At 37.9% G+C, this 22,881-nt stretch overlaps 2 protein-coding genes across 2 annotated transcripts; one reads left to right on the plus strand and one right to left on the minus strand.

Annotated features, from left to right (window-relative positions):
* Positions 1–710: 710 nt before the first annotated feature.
* LOC133525132 (malate synthase-like) lies at positions 711–17,304 on the minus strand. The gene is made up of 8 exons (XM_061861391.1): positions 16,878–17,304; positions 15,910–16,168; positions 14,724–15,051; positions 12,906–13,080; positions 11,407–11,515; positions 5,034–5,288; positions 3,850–3,983; positions 711–3,624 (listed from the first exon to the last, which is right to left on the minus strand). The coding sequence occupies exons 1-8, from the start codon at positions 17,126–17,128 to the stop codon at positions 3,507–3,509; spliced, it is 1,629 nt and encodes a 542-aa protein (XP_061717375.1). The 5' UTR covers positions 17,129–17,304; the 3' UTR covers positions 711–3,506.
* A 430-nt stretch (positions 17,305–17,734) lies between these two features.
* Positions 17,735–20,976, plus strand: LOC133525131 (splicing factor C9orf78). Its single transcript, XM_061861390.1, has 2 exons — positions 17,735–18,325; positions 19,405–20,976. The coding sequence occupies exons 1-2, from the start codon at positions 17,917–17,919 to the stop codon at positions 19,890–19,892; spliced, it is 897 nt and encodes a 298-aa protein (XP_061717374.1). The 5' UTR covers positions 17,735–17,916; the 3' UTR covers positions 19,893–20,976.
* Positions 20,977–22,881: the final 1,905 nt, after the last annotated feature.

Consider the following 22,881-nt stretch of genomic DNA (forward strand, 5'->3'; position numbering starts at 1 on the left):
ACAAAGAAAAAAGAAATAGACTGACTGCAGAAAATTTGGAAAAAATACTGATTATTTTCTTTAATAAATCTATACTTTAACAAACTTTTGTATTTATTGAATAGGAATTAAAATTTAAGTCAAGTAAGAAATTAATTAAAAAATTACATATTTGATTAATTTTGGAGTTATGTCCACATTATTGCGAGCAATGACGCAAATTTGTCCGATCTCTGATGATACCCAACAAGCATGTATTTTTAATACCTATTTTTTTTTATACTACGTCGGAGGCAAACAAATACGGCTTGCCTGATGGACGCCGGCAACTCCAGAGGAGATTCATGCGGGTTGCCGACCCTAACAACCCTCCCTCCCCTCGTTTAGCTCTGGCAACCTTACTCACGCCAGCAGGAACACAACACTGAATAGTATCTTGTGCCATTCGTTGCAAATAGGCATATACGAGTAGCCCCTCTGAATTTAACCCTTTACCAGGCTAAGGGATATATATTTCCCACATGTGGCTCTTCAAACATGTGTTCTATTTTCGATGAGTAAGACTGACATTCGATTGTCATTTTTGAACTGTCAACCTGGTAAAGGGTTAAGCAGATATCGTAGCCTATGGATCACATACGCGTTACAGACTTAAAATGATCGAACCACCCTATACTGCAGTTTTTTTGAGATTGCGCAATAAGACTAGATGGACAAAATAAACGTGCAAATAACGAAAAAGGATAACTTTATTCAAAAATATAATTTGGCATTTGATTAGATAATATGTATTGCTTATAAATATCACAGTAATATCGATGCACCAATAACTGGAATATAATTCTCGTCATCAAAGATCATTTGAAATAGAGGTGGATTGTCAAAGAAAACTTTGTAGCCACAGTAAATTTACTGCCATCTTTCGACACATGATTAAAACTTTTTGAACGCCATTTGACTTTGATCCTTAAACTTTCATTGATATGTGTTAAATTTGTTAAATATCAAAAAGTGGCGCCATCTTACCGGGCATAACCTAAAGGTTGTGGCGCCATCGCTCGAAACGATGCCACCACAACCTTTAGGTTATGCCCGGTAAGATGGCGCCACTTTTTGATAATTAACACATATCAGTGAAAGAATGAGGGTCGTCAAATGGCGTTCTAAAAGTTTTAAGAGCCCATCAACGTGCTCACTAGCGCCACTGGAAAAAAATTGTGATTGTTTATATTTAACGATAAATATTTAAAAAAAGGGGGCGCTACGTACTGCATTTTGTATTTAAGTACCTTTTGAATATGAATAGATGAATATGGCAGTAAATTTACTGTGGCTACAAAATTTTCTTTGACAATCCACCTCTATTTCATATTCTGTTTGATGTCATCCACGATGACGCGCAGATTTCCAAATCTAACCTCTAATAATATGACAATACGAGTCAAGGCACGCGTAGTCGAGAATGACACGATTTATTTATTTATAGAGATCTTATTTGTGATCCCGTAGCCAGCACCTTTTACTTTATATTAAAATCTTACAACCTATTTCCGTTAGAAAACCTATATAATGAATTTAAGAAAAACGTTACTGGAAAATTTACCCTAATAATATTGCTTTGAAATTAACCTGAATTAGTTGTTAATGTAACCTATTATCCTGTCGCATACTTCTGTTGTTTCTCCAATAAAAAAGAAAAAAAAATGTACCAGTGACTGTTTGTTTTTATATTCATAAAAGCTTGCGTGTTCGTTTTACACATAGTACCTAAGCTTAGTATTAAGTGCATAGCATGGATATTAAAACGTATAAATGAGCGCTATCTCGCCAACAAACTGCGACCGCAGTTTGGCGAGGAATACAGTCGTGTCACAATGTTTTGTACCTTTATGATAAATAAACTAAAAAAAAAAACTTATTTTCCGGTAAAGCTTACGTAAAGGTAGCATCAATGATTTTACTAACTATTTATTATATTATAGCTTTAAACTAAAAAATATATCTCTAAGAAATGTACAAAAGTATGGAGATACTTTTGGATTGTTTTATCCGTTATTGATGCGGACTGTCCTGGAGTGTAATATCAACATATTGTTAATAGACAGTACTTAGAGTCAGACCAAGACAAGTCTGCAACGATTTAACACTTCTATGAAATTATGACGTATAAATAACACTTGTGTGCTATCCAAATCGTTGCAGACTTATATTAGACAACCCGGTATACCATTTTAACTAATAATACATTAATAAAACTTAAATGTCACAAGTAAAAAAAAAAAAAAACTGGATTATATCTTTGGTAAATTCCTAAAAATGGTTTCTAATAGTATTTAATTTGGTCTCAGAAACTTAAAGGAAATACTTTCTTATTTTTCTGCATGGAATGTCACTTATTTAAATTAATATAAAAATGACATAAATATATTTATAATGCGATATTTCGGCATCACTTTGTGCGTCTTATATCTATGATTATAATCGGTCAAACAAGTTTGTCAGTAGAAAAAGACGCGAGTTTCAAATTGTCTATGGGACTCTTCGTGCCAAATTTTTTTTTAATTTGCCACTTTTTTTCTACTGACGGAAATAGGTTAACAGACTAATGTTACCTTGTAAATAAAGTCTAGTAAAATCATTGTAATTAAAACTTATAAATAAAAGTTTTGCTCTGAGTCTATGTAGGTCCCCAGAACGCTGGCCGTGTTACCTCGCTGGACAGCAATGTTAGCTGTCTAAGCAAATCAAATAGAAATGATTCCGTTACATTGTCGCATCTGTCATAGCAATATATTTTACAGTACATATGGTGATACTTTACCGCACTAGTGCGCAAATTAGCATATTACGTTACTGTGTCAAACATTGAAAGGGCCATATGTACTGTAAAACGTTGTACGATACATGTGCGAATAGGTAATTCGCAACTCGTGTCGATTTAAAACACTCCCTTCGGTTGTGTTTTAATTTATCGCCACTCGTTTTGAATTTCCTATTTTTCGCACTTGTATCGTAATGTATTATTTCACTTCTCATGCTCACATAATTGACATTTAAGTCGCGTGTAAGGCATAAAATTGCTTTTTATGCTCTACATAATATAAAATCATCTATTACGACCAGGGGGCCGATTTTTGAATTTCGATCGCTCGATTTCGTGTTCCTTCAATAATATCTCCACTACTAGGTATTTAAATTCTACTAATAGAATAGGAATGGGGTGGTAGATTCCACTGGATCATTTCGCCGTTTTCTACAGATTTTCGAGTTACGAAATCTAGCGCTCGACAACATGGGTCGCTTTATGCCCTAGTTGTATTTGGCGTTTGTCGATAAACTGCCCCTGATCAGCTGAGAATTATTGATGTTCTACCTAAAGTTTCAAGAATCGCGAAATTTCCAAATGAAAATTTCCTTTATGTCTCGTGCAATCTACCAGAAATTTGCGATAATTTTTCCAATTTTTTTTTATATATTATGGAAACTTTCCGCAACTAGTACATCTGTACTGTATGTCAGTAAATATGTTAGAGACTGCTCAGCAGCGCCTTATTGTGGAGCGTCCTGAACTTATGGTTGTCGTTTAGGAAGCTCGTGATGAACTCCGGCGGGCTCCGCGCCAGGAACAGTTCCATGCTCATATACCTGTGTAAACAAATGTGTTTTTAAATTAGACTACTTTTATTTCCACAGGCAAGTTGATATCGCTGGAGGCCTAGGAGGGGGGGGGGGGGCTGCCCCCCTGCCAATACCTGTCTACGCCCATGACCAAAGCTTACCAGACGCGTGCGAATTTTTTCTTTATACGCCTTAGAGAGGCGTACAGCGACATCTACCGTAAGAATATAAAATTATAGCTTATTTAGTTACCTCGCGGCAGTAAGCTTCTTCTTCTCAGCGTTAGATCGGCAGAGGTTCTTGTGCGCGTGCGCAGCGAAGCTCGCGGCGGTCCTCTCTACCAGTTTGGCTGTCACTTGCTTCTTCGGATCGTCTTCAAGAAACGGCTGAAAAAAAGAATACAACGCTAAGTCGCGGCAAAGAGAATTAAGAAGACCACGAGTGCTCACTCCATACAACGGTTTTGTTACCAAAATACTATTATTTTCGTAGTCTACATCTAGCGTCAAGTAGCGGAACTCTCAGTACTGCCACTCGACAATAGATGTCGCGGCAAACAAAAAAGTCTAATGCTCATTTTTAGCTAATATTTATCAAAAACGGACAAGTGCGAGTCGGACTCGCACACCGAGGGTTCCGTACTTTTAGTATTTGTTGTTATAGCGGCAACAGAAATACATCATCTGTGAAAATTTCAACTGTCTAGCTATCACGGTTCATGAGATACAGCCTGGTGACAGACGGATGGACGGACGGACGGACAGCGGAGTCGTAGTAATAGGGTCCCGTTTTGGTACGTAACCAGAGTAAGCGTATTAGGAGTTGAAAATAGAGTTCCGGTTGCTCTGGTTATAATATTAGAGGAAAATCGTCTTGGTCTTGTTAAATTCTCTTTGGTTGCGGTAAAGATTCATTAGGGTAAACGTGCTAAAGCTGGTGGAACTGCACCCGTTTAATAAGTTTGGGCAAAATTTTCATTTATGGATACAAGCTTTTATGTACTTTTATTTCCACAGGCAACTAATACCGTTCGGTCGCCATTTATGTATCCATGCCAAATCGCAGCTTTCTAGCACTAACGATGACGGAGCAAAGCCGCGGACGGACGGACAGACGGACATGGCGAAAAATGGTTCCTAATTGTCTACGGAACTCTAAAAACATTTTTTTTTTTATACTACGTCGGTGACAAACACGCATACGGCCTGCCTGATGGTAAGCAGTCTCCGTAGCCTATGTACACCTGCAACTCCAGAGGAGTTACATGCGTGTTGCCGACCCTAACCCCACCCCCCTCGTTGAGCTCTGGCAACCTTACTCACCGGCAGGAACACAACACTATGAGTAGGGTCTAGTGTTATTTGGCTGCGGTTTTCTGTAAGGTGGTGGTACTTCCCCAGTTGGGCTCTGCTCTAGATCACTACCACAAAACTCACCGCAAAACGAATCCACTGCCAAATCTGCGTTCTAGATATTTCCGCAGTAGCCGAATCTTCTACATTACCACTATAGAAAAAATGCCCAACACCAGCCAACCAGTGGTATATGAAGAGTATGGAGACAGCCACGTTATGTTTCAAGCCTTGAATGGTGACTCCTCCACTGGGTATGGTTAGAAGGTCTTCGGCAGTTATGTTTAGGGATAGCTGCTTGGATATCTGGTTGGGGGTCGAGCTGCTTTTGTTCCAGAGCTGAAAAAAAAAATTATAGGACATTATTACACAAATTGACTAAGTCCCACAGTAAGCTCAATAAGGCTTGTGTTGAGGGTACTTAGACAACGATATATATAATATATAAATATTTATAAATACTTAAATACATAGAAAACACCCATGACTCAGGAACAAATATCCATGCTCATCACACGAATACATGCCCTTACCAGGATTTGAACCCGGGACCATCAGCTTCGTAGGCAGGGTCACTACCCACTAGGCCAAACCGGTCGTCAAATGTAAAATAAACGTTTTATTAGTCATTCTCGCTTAAATCTATGGAAATCTTACAGTAAGGTCAAGAATGGTTGTACAGTCCAGTCCAGACAGGCCACTTTGACTGCTACAAAGTATTTGACGCTGACTGTACACGATGGAATATAAAAAATAGGTATACTTAAATACGTTCATACATAGAAAGCCCTAAGACAGTAAATGACTGTACTATATCATTATTTATTTTTATTTTTTATTTTATTTATTCCTTAAATTAACACAATAATAATTAATTATTGACCTGTGTCAAGAAATGGATTTCGAGGCGTGCACAATTGACCTTATTGGAGCTCTGGCAACCTTACTCACCGGCAGGAACACAACACTATGAGGGTCTAGTGTTATTTGTGAAACGACCTTTCCATCATTAACATATATGTCTAAGGACGGGCCTTACGGACAATAAGAATGGGGCCAATACAGCGGTGTCACGCACACGAATTCGAGCCAATCGTGCAGTCTGACGCCACAATGCGATTGGTTGATGAGTTCGCATCACACGCGCGATTGGTCGCAACTAGTTGCGTTACACTGCACGATTCGCTCGAATTCAAGAGCGACACCACTGAACTAGCGCCGTTCTTAGTGCCCGTAAGGCCCGTCCTTAGGTATACATATATTATATGTCAAGGATATAATATATTAATTTCCATATAATATTTTCCTACCTACAATGCAGACTAATTTAAGCCTAACTAACTATGACAGGAATTCTGTTTTAAATAAACCTGTTTATACAAACCTAACTGATAACTTACAATAGTTGTTTGCAAAAAGATTACAAAATTTCCTTTTGCCTCATATATATAATATAGTAAATAAATACTGCGATATTAAGAACTATAATTCAGGTGAAGCTAAAACAATAGTTATGTCTTGGTTAAAACATCTTAGTTATAATGAAACAGAACAACTAATGAAGGTTAATGATTGGTAAAATCAATGGTTTAACTTCTCGGTAGGCTTTGTTAGCGGTAAAGTTTGCCTTCAATTTCGCTTAGTAATATTACACACTTAAACACACACACACACACCACACACACAATTGCTGTCTACAACGGTTAATAATATAAATTCGTGTAATAATTTATACTCTACCTAAATTGTGATTGTTCCTATTTAGTTTAAGCCTATTATTATTATCATATAATGTTTTAGTATTAGTAACCTATTAGAAAACCAAAACTTCAGCGTAGGATGTAATTCAAATTAGTATTGTTTTCAATCTGACTCCACAACACAGGCATAGCCTAGTGTGGCAGTCATAGGAAAGGCAGTTAAGGAAATCTTGTAAAAAATTTTGGTAAATAAACTATTTTTATTTTTATTTTATTTATTTGTACTTGACATTTATTATTTCAACCTACATTTTACAACAAGGAAGTATCTCCAAAAAGTGCAACAAAAACTTGTGTGAATGACTCCGTAAAGGTCTTACGCTCACATTTGCGAAGCAGTAAAGCACAAATATGTAATAGCCCTGACGATTGTCGTTTACCTCAAGACCTGTTAAAAATCGAAAATGCATATTTTAACGAGTTATGTACGGCTCGGAGGGATTGTATTAATAAATCAATAGTCAACAGTAATAACATCAGCCGTACGTCATGGCGTGTCATCTCTGCCGAGACCGGTAAGAATGTAAACAAAGGCAATGAGCTCCAAATACTGATAAGCAAATCGGCGGAGTGAAGTACAGCGATCCGCCGTAGCTACTGACCTAAACCGGTTTTATGTTGATGCAAATAGTATAGGTAGTCGTTCGATTTGTAGCTGGCCCCGAGCGGCTAATCCTTTGTCTATTGGTAAGTAAAACCGCACGTGCCACTACCTGTAAAAAAATGGTCCGGTCACTTTAACCGGTTTTTCTTCCAAGTAGTGGCCAGATGGGGCCAGCAACAAATTAAACGACTATAAATCTATTGCTCAAACTGATATCCAATTAGCGCTTCAATATCTCAAAAACCCGTTGAGCGGTATGTACACGAATTTCACTTTAAGGACTTTTTTTTAATACCACGACGTCGGCAAACATTCATACTGCCTGCCTGATTGTAAGCAGTCACCGCAGCCTATGGACGCCTGCAACTCCAGAGGTGTACATGCGCGTTGCCGACCCTTTAAAAACCTGTACACTCCTTTTTTGAAGAACCCCATACTGTAGACCCTCGAGAAAACCTCGGAATAGCTCATTCCACAGCCGGAGCGTCCACGGTAGGAAATTCCTCTTGAACCGCACAGGCTCCTCCCGCCAACAAGTAGCAATAGTTGTCCAAAAAATTAAACTTAAAAGCTCAAACAGATATCAACGACATGTGGACACGGCTATTCGATATACTTCCATCAATCATTATAGATATTTTCACTAAACTATTGAATTATTGCGTAGCAGACAAAATTTATCTCTCCAACTTTAAAAAGGTCAAATTGTAGCCAGTGCACAAAGGTAAAGGAGATACAAGGGCGTAGCCAGCCAGTGAACTAGGGAGGGGGCAAGTTGATATCGCCGGAGGCCTAGGGGGGGAAGGGGGGCAGACGCCGCAGAGGGGCATACATTGTATGTAAATTTTGAGCTAGCTTAAGCTAAGCTAAGGATGTGTTAAAAATTATAGACCAATTTCATTAATGATTAACTTGACATATACAGATGTAGCGTAATGGCATAAAGTTGGGGACCTTATTGTATAAAATACTGCGTTATATGTTGTATGTAAATAATGTAAATAACTTGACTGCATGTTGTGCATGGCATTCAATATTGTACACCATAAATGTGGTAGACTACGGACAAGGACATATTACCAATAACATCTTTTATATTTTTACCTGTGGTCTGACAATAAATAATTTCTATTTCTATTTTTTCCCATATTTTCAATGTTTTTGACCGACTACTAAGCGATGAGCTGATTTCTTTTTTCAATAATAACGAATTGTTAAATAAACAACAATACGCTTATCAACCTGGCCGGTCAAAAATAGACGCGACGCCTGACATCATAGCGAAATTATCGTTGTTTATGGAATGAGGAGTTATGCCCTAGTGATACAGAAACTGATACGTATCTGCACACTTCGTAGAACAACAATGGCCCTCTTTTAGAGCATGAGAAATGAAAAAGATTAATCTCGTTGCATTTTAATGGATGACAAATTGTACGAAAAATATGAAAAAAGTAATTTATCAAGGCGCCAACACACTGCTGTCATAGGAGTTCTCCTCTCTACCCGATAAGGAGAAATCCATAAAAATAAAAACAGATAAATTCGGGAAGAAAGTTATTGCCTGACAGCCAGTTTATTCCAGTGGCTTATTGGTAACGAATTTACAGAAAATAATGAAATGAAAAACGATTAATAGTTACTATCCATCAGAAGCATACTATCAATGCTTTGTTTTGGCCAAAAAAAAAAAAACAAAAAAAAAACACATTAGTGATGTCTTTAATATAGAATAACAAAGAGTGTAAAAGATATACTTTTGAGCGCGAATTTTAGAAATTTATCTATATTTGAAAAAGTTATCCGGAATATCAGATACTTTTGGTGCGTTGTTTCATCCGTTACTTTTGATGCTGACTGTACCGCATAGGCAGGGTCACTACCCACTAGGCCAAACCGGTCGTCAAAAACGACGACGACGTGACGACGAGTATCTTTCGAAAATTTTACCAATTTATTTACATTCTATTCTCTCTTCTATATCGTTGGGTTCCGTTTTATTACGTTTATAAAAAAAAAGATCTAGACCGACTAATTGATTTATATATACATTTTGAGTGTCCGCTTAGTAAATTGAACAATCTTTACACTAACAAATTGATACGAAAGTACAAGGTCATAAGGTGCGACCGAAAGGTTCGGCAGTTTTTGCGCCGAAACCGAACCTTCGGCCGAAACACGATTTTTATGCCGAAACCTGCCGAAACCGATTTTTGCCTGTTTGTTTCCTAAGTTTAAATAAAATAATAATATATAAAATAAATATAGAGCCAGAGTAGTCAAATAGCAATATCTTTAGTTACTTTGCCTGCGATTATCTATTTGAAACTCACTGTATATTGTCTATGTTTGGGTACTAACTTCAAACTTCTATAACAAAAACTTCTATGCCGATAAATTGGAAGGCAAATCATTTCCTTATTCCAACTGAAGGCAAAAACTACATAATTCAGTGAACACAATACATTTAAGAAATAACAAGTTTTGCTATAAAAAATAAATTGATAACCTTGGTTGCACATTTACCCTACTTGGCTTATAAATGTTTGGAGGATTCATGGTTTCTATGCCTGATTATATCTATAGTTTGGCCCAGTGGCAGCATGGTTGCATTTTTATCGCTTGTCACTATGCCCGTCACTTTCGCACTTACATACTTGTTAGAACGTGACAGGCATGGTGACAAATGATAAAGAGCCGACCATCTTAGCCCAGGACTGTCTCATTTCAAACATAGAGATAAACATACTGTCTTTGTCTCACGCTAGTACTAGCATCCAAAAGAAAGGGAAAGGTATAGTTTTCCTAGTTGTTACTGACAGTTAAGTTGTGTTAGACAGACGGTTTGTATTATTTAAAAGCAGATTAAGAGCCCTGTTGTTGCGGGAGTGCTTTTATTCCATTGACGAATTTATTAAATATTTTACTGACAGTTGTCATTTTTAAATTATTTCAATGATAATTTGTAATTATTTTGTATTGATGTTTTGATATTTTGTATGACATTTTGTAATTCATATTTTACTATAGTATATAGAATTGACGCATGTTAGATTAAGTATTAGATATAGCCAATATTCAGACACAATTGTAATATTGTTAATGAATAAATAAATAATAATAATATTATAGGTTATTTATTACCTAAACCATAAATTAGGTAGGTAGTATATTCCAAGTTATATAGATCCTGGACAGCTATGCGTACTAATAAGTCCATATTGGAAGAGCTACGCATAAAACGCCGGTTGTCAACGATATGCCAGGACCTAATTCTCATATACTTCGGAAATCTCTCACGCCGCTCCCCTGGAGAGTTATTGTCATAATAAAGTTGAAGGCACCAGACCTCAGGGCCCTCCCCCTCCTAGATGGTGTGCTCAAATCACTGCACCTATGCAATTAAGACGGCACGAGGCCATGCGCTTGGCGAGGAATAGAAGCCTATGGAGGAACCTGGTCTTCAACAGGACATGATATCACGATCCTCAGCATTGAGGGACCGACTCAAAAGAAGATATTCAAAGTACATTAAAGCATGCTTTAAATATCCACTTCTGTATGTTTGTGTGAAGGTAGAAAAAGAAGCCATCAGTAAATCAAAACAAATAAATAATATACAATGTGTAATAATAAATAGTGGGGATTTTGGTAACGTCAACTGATTGTGAAAAAGCAAAAAAAAATTTGGACGCGAAATTTTTTTTCACTTGTACAGTCAGCATCAAAAGTAGCGGATGAAACAACGCGCCAAAAATATCTGATATTCCGGATAACTTTTCCAAATATAGATAAATTTCTAAAATTCGTGCTCAAAAGTATATCTTTTACAGTCTTAGTTGTTCTATATTAAAGACATCACTTTTTGTTAAGCTGTTACAGAATAGTAGATACTTCTGAAACGTTATTTGATCCGCTACTTTTGATGCTGACTGTACGACCTTCCCTACAGAAAAAAAAAACTTTTTTTAACTTAAAAAAATATCTTTTACTTCATAAAATTGTATTTTACGTCGTATATATTTCGTCTATTACTGGGTCAATTTACGAACATTATTATTACTAAAAATATAAAAGTAGTTAAACTTATTACCTCATTAACGAAGGGCACAACTCTCGAGTCATACACCATAAAGCCATCGACTCCTGCCTCGATTTCTTTAAGCTTTGAATCCAGAATCTTATTTATTATCTCCTTGGATCTAAACGAATAAAAACATTTTTGATTAGGCATATTTAAGAGCAAAATTGATACAACAAAACTAAGAAATTCGGGGCACGTAGGCTTGGCATCTTTTTTCTCGGCGCCTAAATAGATTATTTTCTTACGTTAAAATCGACCTTTGAAATAAAAATAATCGATAAGCATAATCCTTATTTTTATGTGACGCGGCCTGTCTGGCCTTACAGATAGTGACCCTGCCAATGAAGCTAATGGTCCCGGGTTCAAATCCGGGTAAGGGCATTTGTTCGTGTGATGAACACGGATATTTGTACCTAAGTCATGTGTGTTTTTATGTATTTAAGTATTTATAAATATTTATTTTCTATGATTATATCGTTGTCTTAGTACCCACAACACAAGCCTTATTGAGCTTACTGTGGTAGTTAGTCAATTTGTTTAATAATGTCCTATAATATTTATTTATTTCAAAATGAGAATCTAACTGTGCTAAATATTGGTATAATGGCTTAGTTTCATCGGTCGATAACTCGGTCGATACTCCCCGTAGGCGGTATAACGACTAGTGAAACTCATAAGTCGATAGGTCAGTCGATATATAGCATGCGGGTGACTTCCCGCAGGCGGTAAGGTGGTATAACGATTAGTGAAACTCATAATGGCATGCGTTTTGGAAATCTCCCGCACTCCGCATACGGGCCGTATCATCCAATGAAAACAGTTCCCTGAATGCGGGCTCTTTGGCATGCTTTATTGAAATCTCTCGCACTCCGCATACGGGCCCTATCAACCAATGAAAACAGTTCCCCGAATGCGGGCTCTCTGGCATGCTTTATTAAAATCTCCCGCACCCCGCATGCGGGGCCTATCGACCAATGAAACTGAGCCATAAGGTAGCCAAGCGGACTCCAGGCTCCTAAGTAAGAGGACAAATGAGTAATTAAGAAGAAAATAACTCACTCTCACTCTCTGTCTGTGGCGGGCGCACCCGCGCATGGCACGTGCCCACAACCACACGCAGGTAGCAGCTCAGGAAGTGCCGGGACATGTTCACGTATTTGTTACTGTATAATAAACACTCACTCTCTGTCCTGGGCTGTGGCGCCAGGTTTGAGCATAGAGGCGGCCATGCCGCCCGTGGCGGGCGCCCCCCGCGCGTGGCACGTGCCCACGACCAGGCGCAGGTAGCAGCTCAGGAAGTGCCGGGACATGTTCACGTATTTGTTACTGTATAATAAACACTCACTCTCTGTCCTGGGCTGTGGCGCCAGGTTTGAGCATAGAGGCGGCCATGCCGCCCGTGGCGGGCGCCCCCCGCGCGTGGCACGTGCCCACGACCAGGCGCAGGTAGCAGCTCAGGAAGTGCCGGGACATGTTCACGTATTTGTTACTGTATAATAAACACTCACTCTCTGTCCTGGGCTGTGGCGCCAGGTTTGAGCATAGAGGCGGCCATGCCGCCCGTGGCGGGCGCCCCCCGCGCGTGGCACGTGCCCACGACCAGGCGCAGGTAGCAGCTCAGGAAGTGCCGGGACATGTTCACGTATTTGTTACGGTCGGGGAGCAGGAATTCTTGCCGGCTGCCTGAAGTTAAAATAACATTAGTAGGCGAAAAATCCATGATTTGCTTATGCAGGGACTCCCTCTGGTCGCATAACAACTTTTGTCATATTTTTAAGTGTCACATATAATAACACTATGCATAAAATTGTAAGACATAAAAATCTTTAGTCAGAATTATTCCTGAGCATAACTGGGTTTTTGTCATAAATGAGTTATGTCATAATTTTTATAGTCATAAATTTAATTCGTATCAAATATTAGGTTAGGTTCGTTAGGTATGCACAAACATTATATGATAACTGCTATGTATGTCATCAAATATTATGGCTAAAAATGTATGACACAATATAATATGACTTTTCATTTGTATGCGCAATGATGATTATGACATAAGTTGTTATGCGTATCATAGATAATATGACTTAAACTTTTATGCAACCCAATATGAGCCCGCTACTGCAAGTTAAACATATAGTCAGGGGAATAAAGTTGAATTCGTTTTGTTTGATAATTGAACAAAACTAAAAATTCAACTCTATTCCAATTGAATATGCCGAATATGGTTTAAATTTCATCTGTTATTCTTCTTCCTCGTTTCCTCATGACTGAGGGTCGCGACCACATGAGATCGTTATTTTGTGCACCAAGGCGCTCCATTCTGCACGATTTTCCGCCTTCCTAATAATAGGCGCCTGTGTAGATCCCTGGCAGGCCTTCTTTATGTCCACCCAGCGGGTTGGTGGATGTCCACTACCTCCTCCTCCATCCACCATGCCATATATAACGCGCTTTTCGAAGTTGTCCGGCACCCGGCTACGTGTCCAAAGTAACTAAGGATCAGCTGGAGACAAATGGATGACAACCGGCACTGGATTTTTAATTCCGTCAGGATTGAAGCATTAGTCCGGCGCACCGTCCAAGAAATCCCCAACATCTTGCGCCAATACCACATCTCAAATTTCATCTAACTGAATAGATATTATAGCTAAGACCCTGAGGGTTAGGTGGATAATGCTTATTCATAAATGGTGAGTGATTTTTTGTTCCTTTTATAGTAATTTAATAATAGCCAAGGGCGTCGTGGTACAATTTTATTATATTTTTTTTATTACGAAAAGGTAAGCATTTGACCACAATCTCACCTGATGGTAAGTGCCGATGCAGTCTAGGATGGAACATGCTTACCTAAAAGATGTCTATTCACTCTCGATTTAAAATGGTCCAAGTTATAGTGGACTGGGAATAGATTTGCAGGAAGTGAATTCCACTCCTTAGCCGTTCACAATGTTCGCGATCCCATGACGCCTCCCTCCCGAAACGGCATATTGTGGGAAACGCATGTGTGGGTTTAGTGGGAAGGCTCCTCCCCCTCTTTCTCAATGGGAGCCGAGAGGTGTGAGTCCCACATACCGATATACCCCCCAAAACCACCCCACCTCAGGCCAGGGGGCGATGCGTTCCCACACCGAAAAAACAAGTATGGCTATTTTTGAAATTGCCGCAATTTTGTGGTGATAGAACGCCAAACTGTGTATAGGTAATCTGATAGGCAAACTATAGGAACCAAAGATCACCTTAAAGAAAGATCAATAATCTTCAGTCAAAATTGCAGGTTAACGTTAGATAGGGCAATATATTAATCTTACTTAAGTAAAAATACTAACCAAATTTATTAATAATAGATGCACAATAGTCCCAGATACCACAATTTAGTCCCAAAGAATGTTCTCGTAGAGCATAAAGAATTTCTTCCATTTCAAATGTGGAAACAATATTCTCAATTAAAACACAGGCTTTGATAGTTCCCTGAGGAATGTCTAGCTGTTTCTGAGCCCAAACAAATATGCTATTCCATAGTTTGGCTTCACCTGCGCCCTCTAGTTTTGATAGATAGAAGTAAGGTCCGCTGTTAGCTTCGTGAAGCTTTTTTGCATTGTGGTACATAAGGATTGCAAAGTCCACAAGTGGTCCTATTGCTTCTTTGCCATCAATCTGAAAATAATATGTATTATTTAATTATATCAAAGAAAATTGATTGTAATAGAATAGAGAAGTAAAATCTAAGAAAAAAATGTGCCCCTTAGTTTGACATCCAAAACAGATGGCACTGTACTGCGCCATATGCTTTGCGGTCACTGAATTATCAAATGTCAAATTTTGACAATCAGAGTTACTGCAAGAAGCTGCACGGCGCCATCTCGCTTACCTGTCAAATTCGAAACACTAAATTGTCTTAGATTTTAAGCATCTTACGCAATCAATGTATGCTTATATTTAACTTTCTTACAGGCTGTGCAAGTGAGCTGTGGCGGAATATCGGGGCAATGTTTTGACGACCGGTTTGGCCTAGTGGGTAGTGACCCTGCCTACGAAGCTGATGGTCCCGGGTTCAAATCCTGGTAAGGGCATTTATTCGTGTGATGAGCATGGATATTTGTTACTGAGTCAGGGGTGTTGTCTATGTATTTAAGTATTTATAAATATTTATATATTATATATATCGTTGTCTAAGTACCCTCAACACAAGCCTTATTGAGCTTACTGTGGGACTTAGTCAATTTTTGTAATAACGTCCTGTAATTTTTTTTTTTTTTAGATGGAATGATGGCTCGATGCAATGGTTGTTAAGGCCATTAAGCTTGCCTTTTGTACTTTCTTGTATTGTGCAATAAAAGTTAAATAAATCATATGATGATGATGATATCAGCATTGTCACATACTTGACTATTGTCCCTTTAAACACCACACTTATTATATATAAAAGATTCAGAGATGCAAATGTTACACAAATATGGCTATGAATTTGGCTTTTATAATATCTGCAGTTTTTATTACTCATGCAATGCTTACCAGAATATTATGCTCAATGATATTCCAAGCCCTCGGCCTCAGCATAAGCACAGGGCACATACTGATGCTCATCGGAGCTCCCTGCAGCTTCCCGTTCACTGCCAAGTAGATGTTTTGGTAGCCTATGAGCTGATTACGCCATGTTGGGCAGTGTCCGTCATCAAAGTCTACTTGGATGCCTTGGACATCGGTTTTGAGTGCAGACACAAAATGTGCTGTGTTAGTGGGAGACACATCACCAAGATCTAAATGACGATTTCTAGAAAGATAATATTGTTGTTTAAATTATCACAACTATTCATGTTCATCCCACAATACTCAGATTTCAGGTGATTTATTGATAAATGTACATCTCAGTCATACAAAAATACAAAATATTATAAAATAAAATTAAATTAAAATAACAATACATCATATGAAATTGCAGACATATTGTTATATTATTTTTATTTACAGGGTTTGAATAGGATACTGCAAGTCTAATGACTATTCTACAGATGCTATGTACAGTCAAAAGATTTAATTTGTGGCCCATTTGGGTCACATACTAAATGTTTTGACTGTACTACATAAAATACACCACTAAAAAATTGTAACATATCCTAACATAAGTAATAATTACCATAATACATAATATGATATGATAATATGATGCTTCTTAGCGATAAGACCGCCTGTTGTTACCTAACTTTTACGTGTTTTTTCATTTCCTGTCTATTTTTAAATGTATGGTGCACAATAAAGAATATTTACTTACTTACTTACTATGATTACTGGATAATTAACACATTCACTGCCAGACAAAAAACGGCGCACTACCCCAGAAACCGGTGGTCTATAGCTGCGTACAAAACAAACCGCCCAGCGGGTTGTCCGGCATCTGAACAAAGTTAACGAGCGCCCACCAGGTGGGTTCCCGGCAGTGAATGTGTTAATACTAGTTAGTTAGTTACTTAAGTTTTACTTACTGAAGTCTCAACGGCAACGGAGCAATAGTCCACGATCGGTCCAACCTCTCTGGTGATTTCCTAAAGTCCAGTTTTGGAGATGACTGTAACTCCACCGCCCTTTTTTGTCGGTTCTCATACAACTGGTTGATTTCTTCATCAAACTCCTTGTGTAAATTAGCTAGAAACTCTAAGGCTCCGGCGCTAAACACTTTCTTTTGTACATCTTCTAACTTTGGTGGAGGCGATTGAAGAATAATAACGTGTGCCATTTTGTATGTTTCAAAGGAACGACTAATTCTTACGAAGTAGCCCAGTGTTATAGTCTTTCTCCATTAGACAACAACTTATATTGAAGTAAATACATTACGAAGGTCAAAGTTTGTTTCCTTATCAGTTTTTTTATTAGATTTCTTATCTCCTGTCTCACCTGTCTGTCAAATCAATGTCAAAGTCAAATATGTCATGCGTACTGTCAAGATTTGAAAAAAAAAGAAAATAGAACTTTTCTACACGAACATACCAGCGATAAAGGTATTCTTAGTCTGTTGGACATCAATTAAGGGCTCTATAGATTTTGTCTTCGATTTCGATCACGATATCACTTCGATTTATCAGCGTCTAACTTTATAACTTACTTTCATTATATTTCTAATTTACTCGCATCTCACTTTGTTAATAAAAGTCAATTATGTATACCCATTATGTATGCCCGTAATGTGGTACTGTGTGGTTCGGTGTGGTTGTGGTTGGCCATTACAGCAGGTTTTTTTTTTTCATTCATTCATTTCATTCGTCATTCAATTTTTCCACCTCACCCCGCACCGCCCTGCTCTTCCCTCCCGGACAGTCCCGGACAGGCGCATACGTAGTGATTATATGCTCTTTGAGGCGCATGGGTGCATCTCAGCAGCCCCAGCCCCAGCCCAGCCAGCATCTTCAATCGATCAGATCGAAGCAAAGGTTTTGTTTACGTTATATTTGGCTTTAGTGGATAACAGCAACAAACGCCATTATACGTCAATATAATTTCGATGTAAATCAACACGAGGCTGGCATAATGGAGTCAACAAGCGAGGCTCCCGAGGTAAAATTTAAACCGATTAAGAAGCGAAACCTTCGACAGCGTATTAAAGACGAAGAGTCCGACGATGAAGAGCAGATTTTGGCAAAGTTAGAAGAGGCGAAGGAGCTACAGAAGCTTCGAGAGCGTCCCAACGGGGTGAGCGTCATAGCGCTTGCTACGGGTCAGAAAGTTACCATAGAACAAGAAGTGACATGCAAAGATCCGTTTAAGGTGAAAGCGGGGGGCATGGTGAATATGCAAGCGCTGAAAAGTGGAAAGGTTAAGCAGGTGGACGATGCGTACGACACTGGAATAGGGACGCAGTTTTCTGCCGAAACCAACAAACGAGATGAAGATGAGGAAATGATGAAATATATAGACGAGCAGCTAGCAAAACGAAAAGGTAACATGTTATTGATTTTTAACAATTTCTCGTTTATCGTGTATGATTTGAACCATAAAACTTCTGTGCAACAGTTGCAGCTGTCAACATTAAAATTGTAAGTGTATTTAACCATGTTAGGCCTGAAGTGTGGTATCCCTGGTCACCCTCCCATACTATATTTGTACGGCAGTGCTTAATTAAACAAACATCTTTTTTAGGGTTCCGTACCCAAAGGGTCGAACGGAACCCTATTACTGAGACTTCGCTGTCCGTCCGTCCGTCTGTCGCCAGGCTGTATCTCATGAACTGTGATAGCTAGACAGTTGAAATTTTCACAGATGATTTATTTCTGTTGCTGCTATAACAAGAAATACTAAAAACAGAATAAAATAAATATTTAAGGGGGGCTCCCATACAAGAAACATAATTTTTTTGCTGTTTTTATAAATAATGGTACGAAACCCTTCGTACGTTAGTCCGACTCGCACTTGCCTGGTTTTTTTCGTCCTGTTACCACCTGCTGGGGTGTAGGGCTCGAACCGTTTTCTTCCCCTGACTTCAGTCTTGGGCAGCTTAGGTAACCTCGTTCCACCCCATCTCCAATACACCCAACTCTTGCTCCAAGTAGATTTAGGGTGAGCATGTTTCCGTTTTCCGGGCATCTTCCAAGCCAGGGCCACTCTGGATTGGTGGATGTCAGGCTTTCTGAGGATATGCCCAATCTAATGCCATTTGCGCATTTGGACCTCCTTGTGTACAGGTGTTTGTGCATAAGTGAGAGTTTGTGATCTAGTTCTGAAACATAAAAATGACATAATTCATTTAAAAACACATATTCCATGGTTACATGAATATAAAACAGACTTGAAAAAATGTATGGTTTACATGTGCCTGATCTAGGATTCCCTGTGTATCAGGTGAGAAATATGGCAAACATTGTTCATGAAAATTAATTTTCAATTGCTTATATGTGGTGACCTTATTTGTCTTATGTGCTCCATCTATAATTAGTTCAGAGGGTCTGTGCAGTTTTTAGTAACACTACTAAGCTTTGTTTTATATTAATTTGATTACTAACATACAATTTTTTGTTGCAGAGGGACGCAACAATGACAACAAAGATTCAGAACACAATGACTCACTCAAATATTTATCACCAGAAGAAGCTGCTTTATTATCCCTGCCCGAGCACCTCCGTGTCTCCTCCACACACAGATCTGAAGAAATGCTCTCAAATCAAATGCTCAGCGGCATCCCTGAGGTCGACTTGGGCATTGATGCAAAAATTAAAAATATTGAGGCCACAGAAGAAGCTAAAATGAAACTATTATGGGAAAGACGGAATAAAAAAGATGGCCCTTCACAATTTGTCCCCACAAATATGGCTGTAAATTTTGTACAGCACAATAGGTTTAATATAGATAGTGATTCAAAGAAACGGAAAGTTGAGAAGCCAGAGGCTCCAAAGACTGCTACAAGTGCTATAGATGAAAGTGTAGATAAAATTGTTAAGAAAGCCAAAGGTGAAAGAGCGACTGATGATTACCATTATGAGAGATTTAAGAAACAATTTAGGCGGTACTAAAAGTGACTATTATTCCAGACCTATTTTTTAATCCTTTACACAAATTAGCTTGAATTCCAAATAATCAAGATGAAATGTCTGTAGAAATCTATGTCTATATCTTGTATATTATGATATACAAAAATACACACATCCTTAAACTTGTGTGTAGCAGGGCCATTTTTAGGTTGAACAATTTACGTATACATATGTTTTTGAATGATAATCACATATATTTCATATATCTGCCGTTTTTCACATCTGGTTGACTACGTCTTTTAAGTTTCATCTTTATAATGTTTATGGTTGTTTTTGGGTCAAATTATCTTTTTCTCCTTTTTTGTCTGTGGTAAAATTAGCTTTTCGGGTTTTCTATCACTACGGAGTCTTGTGAAAATACAAATTGAAAATTCTTTTTTTTTGGTCAATTATTTCAGTTGAAAATATTTAAAAAAGTCTTGTGAAAAAGTCTATCTATAGTCAGAAACTTGCTTCATAGCCTTAATAAGGTGTTTGTTTCTTATGTTTATGGAATCTTACTTCAGGGCTATAACCGCGAAAATGGAAGTTCGTCAATTGCGGGCATTTTTCTCTGTCACTCTAATTACGTTTTAGAGAGAGTAAAAGAGAAAGATCCCCGCAATTTGCGAGTTTAGGTAGGCCCCCAGAGTTAGGGGTAGTTTGCGTTGAAATCATTGCATCGAGTGATTTATTTCGTAGTTATTTGTGAAATAAATAAATTGAGTTGATTGACGGCCAGGTGAGGAGATAAGTACCTCTCTGCATACTAATTTGTATGCAAAAATGGTCCCTCTTTTCTCTGTAGCTGATTGTACCTAATAATATTCTCTTTTGTTAAGAAAGATCATGTGAAAACGGTGTTGTAAAGCACATTTCTCTGAATAAGTGTATGATTTTCTCTTGTTATTGTTTAAATTGGTTGTCGTTCGTCCAATGATGTAAATAATCAAATTACATATTCAGTCAATCTTGGCGTTTCTGTCAAAATAAATTAAATCATGTTAATATTTTTTTACTAAAATTGTCGTTTAATGTCACTAGCAATATTATGTCATGGTAGTTAAAAAAGGGTAATTTTTCGTTCTGTCATTGGTCTAATTGGTTTTGGTATATCAACATTGCTTTCTTTCCTTCGTTCATTTGTGTCAAAATAAATTAAATCATGTTAATATTTTTTTACTAAAATTCTCGTTTAATGTCGCTAGCAATATGACATGGAAGTGAAAAAGGAGAATATTTCGTTCTGTCATTGGTCTAAATGGTTTTGGTATATCAACATTGCTTTCCTTGTGTCTTGTCAAGAAATAATAATAAGCTTTTAAGCTTCATAAATCTTAAGGAAAATATTGGGATAAAAATACAGATAAATATATATGCGGCTTCAACATCTTACGAAAAAAAATAATAATACGGTCACCTGGGCAAGAGGAAGTAGGAACACTGGGCCAAGAGAAACCATTATAGGCATTTTTATTATTGTTTCTTTTGCCCCGAGTAAAATACTTATGTTTCATGTTTTTCTTACCGCACCTGACCTTAATTAAAAATAAATTACAACTAAAGAATCAAGTAAATCTAATAAATACTGATTGAGTTCATGACGCGTGGGCACCCAGGGCGGGTAGTGCTTATACTTGCCGCAAAACTAACTGGCCACTGAGATCATAATGCTATCTCCTTTACCCTTCTTAAGACCAACCAAGAGTGAAAGAGATGGCATTTTGACCTGACCGGCCAGATAGTTTTGCGGATAGTATAGTTAGGGTGATAACTCATTTTACTTGAGTATGAAAAAGTAAATTACCTTGACCGACTTACATAAAACGGCCGCCTGCGAAAGTCCGCTTATAACGCTCTTCCTGAGATTGCTTTTTCCGTCAATTGTGCCCTTACTTTTATTTATTGTTATTCTCTGAAGTTGAATCATTTTAAAACCATTCGTGTAGCAGTAATAGAGGTCTTTAACCCTTAAATGTTCACTCTATGATCGCACAGGTTTTTTTTAACGAAATTTTCAGTTTTAGGTTCAGTTGAGGTAGATTAGAGGAAATAAAAACGAAAAAAAAATGGAAATAAGATTTTAATGTTTTTTTTAAAACGTCACTTAGAAATGACAGTGCCAACTTCACCTTACGTCATATCTAACTTAAATACGTCACATGAGACGGACATTGCCAACAATAACTGCACACTGTCGGCATTGGAAAAAAAAAACAAAAACTTAAATAATCCTCTACAAACAAAACGTTTTAAAATAAAATTAACTTGACACTACTACTGAGATCAAATTACAATAGGTATATTATCATTAGGTATTCAATAACATCAAGTGAACATAAAATATGACGGCCTCCGTAAATGAACATAACAAGAGTTTCTTTGGTTAAAGTCTTAACAAAACTATAAACTATTTTTCCTTATGATAACACAGAAAGCAATTCTTTTTAGGTCTAAAACACAGCCGGATATCGCACTTAGAGCACATGACTGTAGTTTTTCCGATTTTGCACAGACGACATCTGCCTTGGGATGTAAACACAGCAAAGTGATCGTAACAATCAAGACGTGCCTCATTGACTGGACGTGGTTTGAAAGGCCTAGAAATTGTAGCAATTCCAGGAGCAAGTGGCGCTCGTTCGATCTGTGACTTTCCGTCAGTTTTTATCAGTGCCAGAGCAACTTGTACCCGAAACTTTTTCAGAGACAAGTTACTCTCACCAAGTTGCTGGCAGTCTCGTCGATGCAACAACCAGCTGTTATTTAACGAAATATCCAACGTTTGAGAAAATATCGACAAGTACCATCGCCTCGTTTTCATGTGGATCCTGTATAATGCGGTTAACATGTCTGCTATATCAACTCCTCCCATGTGCGCATTATAAACTTTAATGGCATTTGGACAGGACACGGCAACTTTTTTTTTCTCCTTCTTGTCATACCTCTCTATTGTCGTTACTGGATCTTGAGCACAAAACGAACTGGCTATGTT

This window comes from Cydia pomonella, chromosome 14 (genome assembly GCF_033807575.1).
Source record: "Cydia pomonella isolate Wapato2018A chromosome 14, ilCydPomo1, whole genome shotgun sequence".
NCBI classification, from domain to species: domain Eukaryota; kingdom Metazoa; phylum Arthropoda; class Insecta; order Lepidoptera; family Tortricidae; genus Cydia; species Cydia pomonella.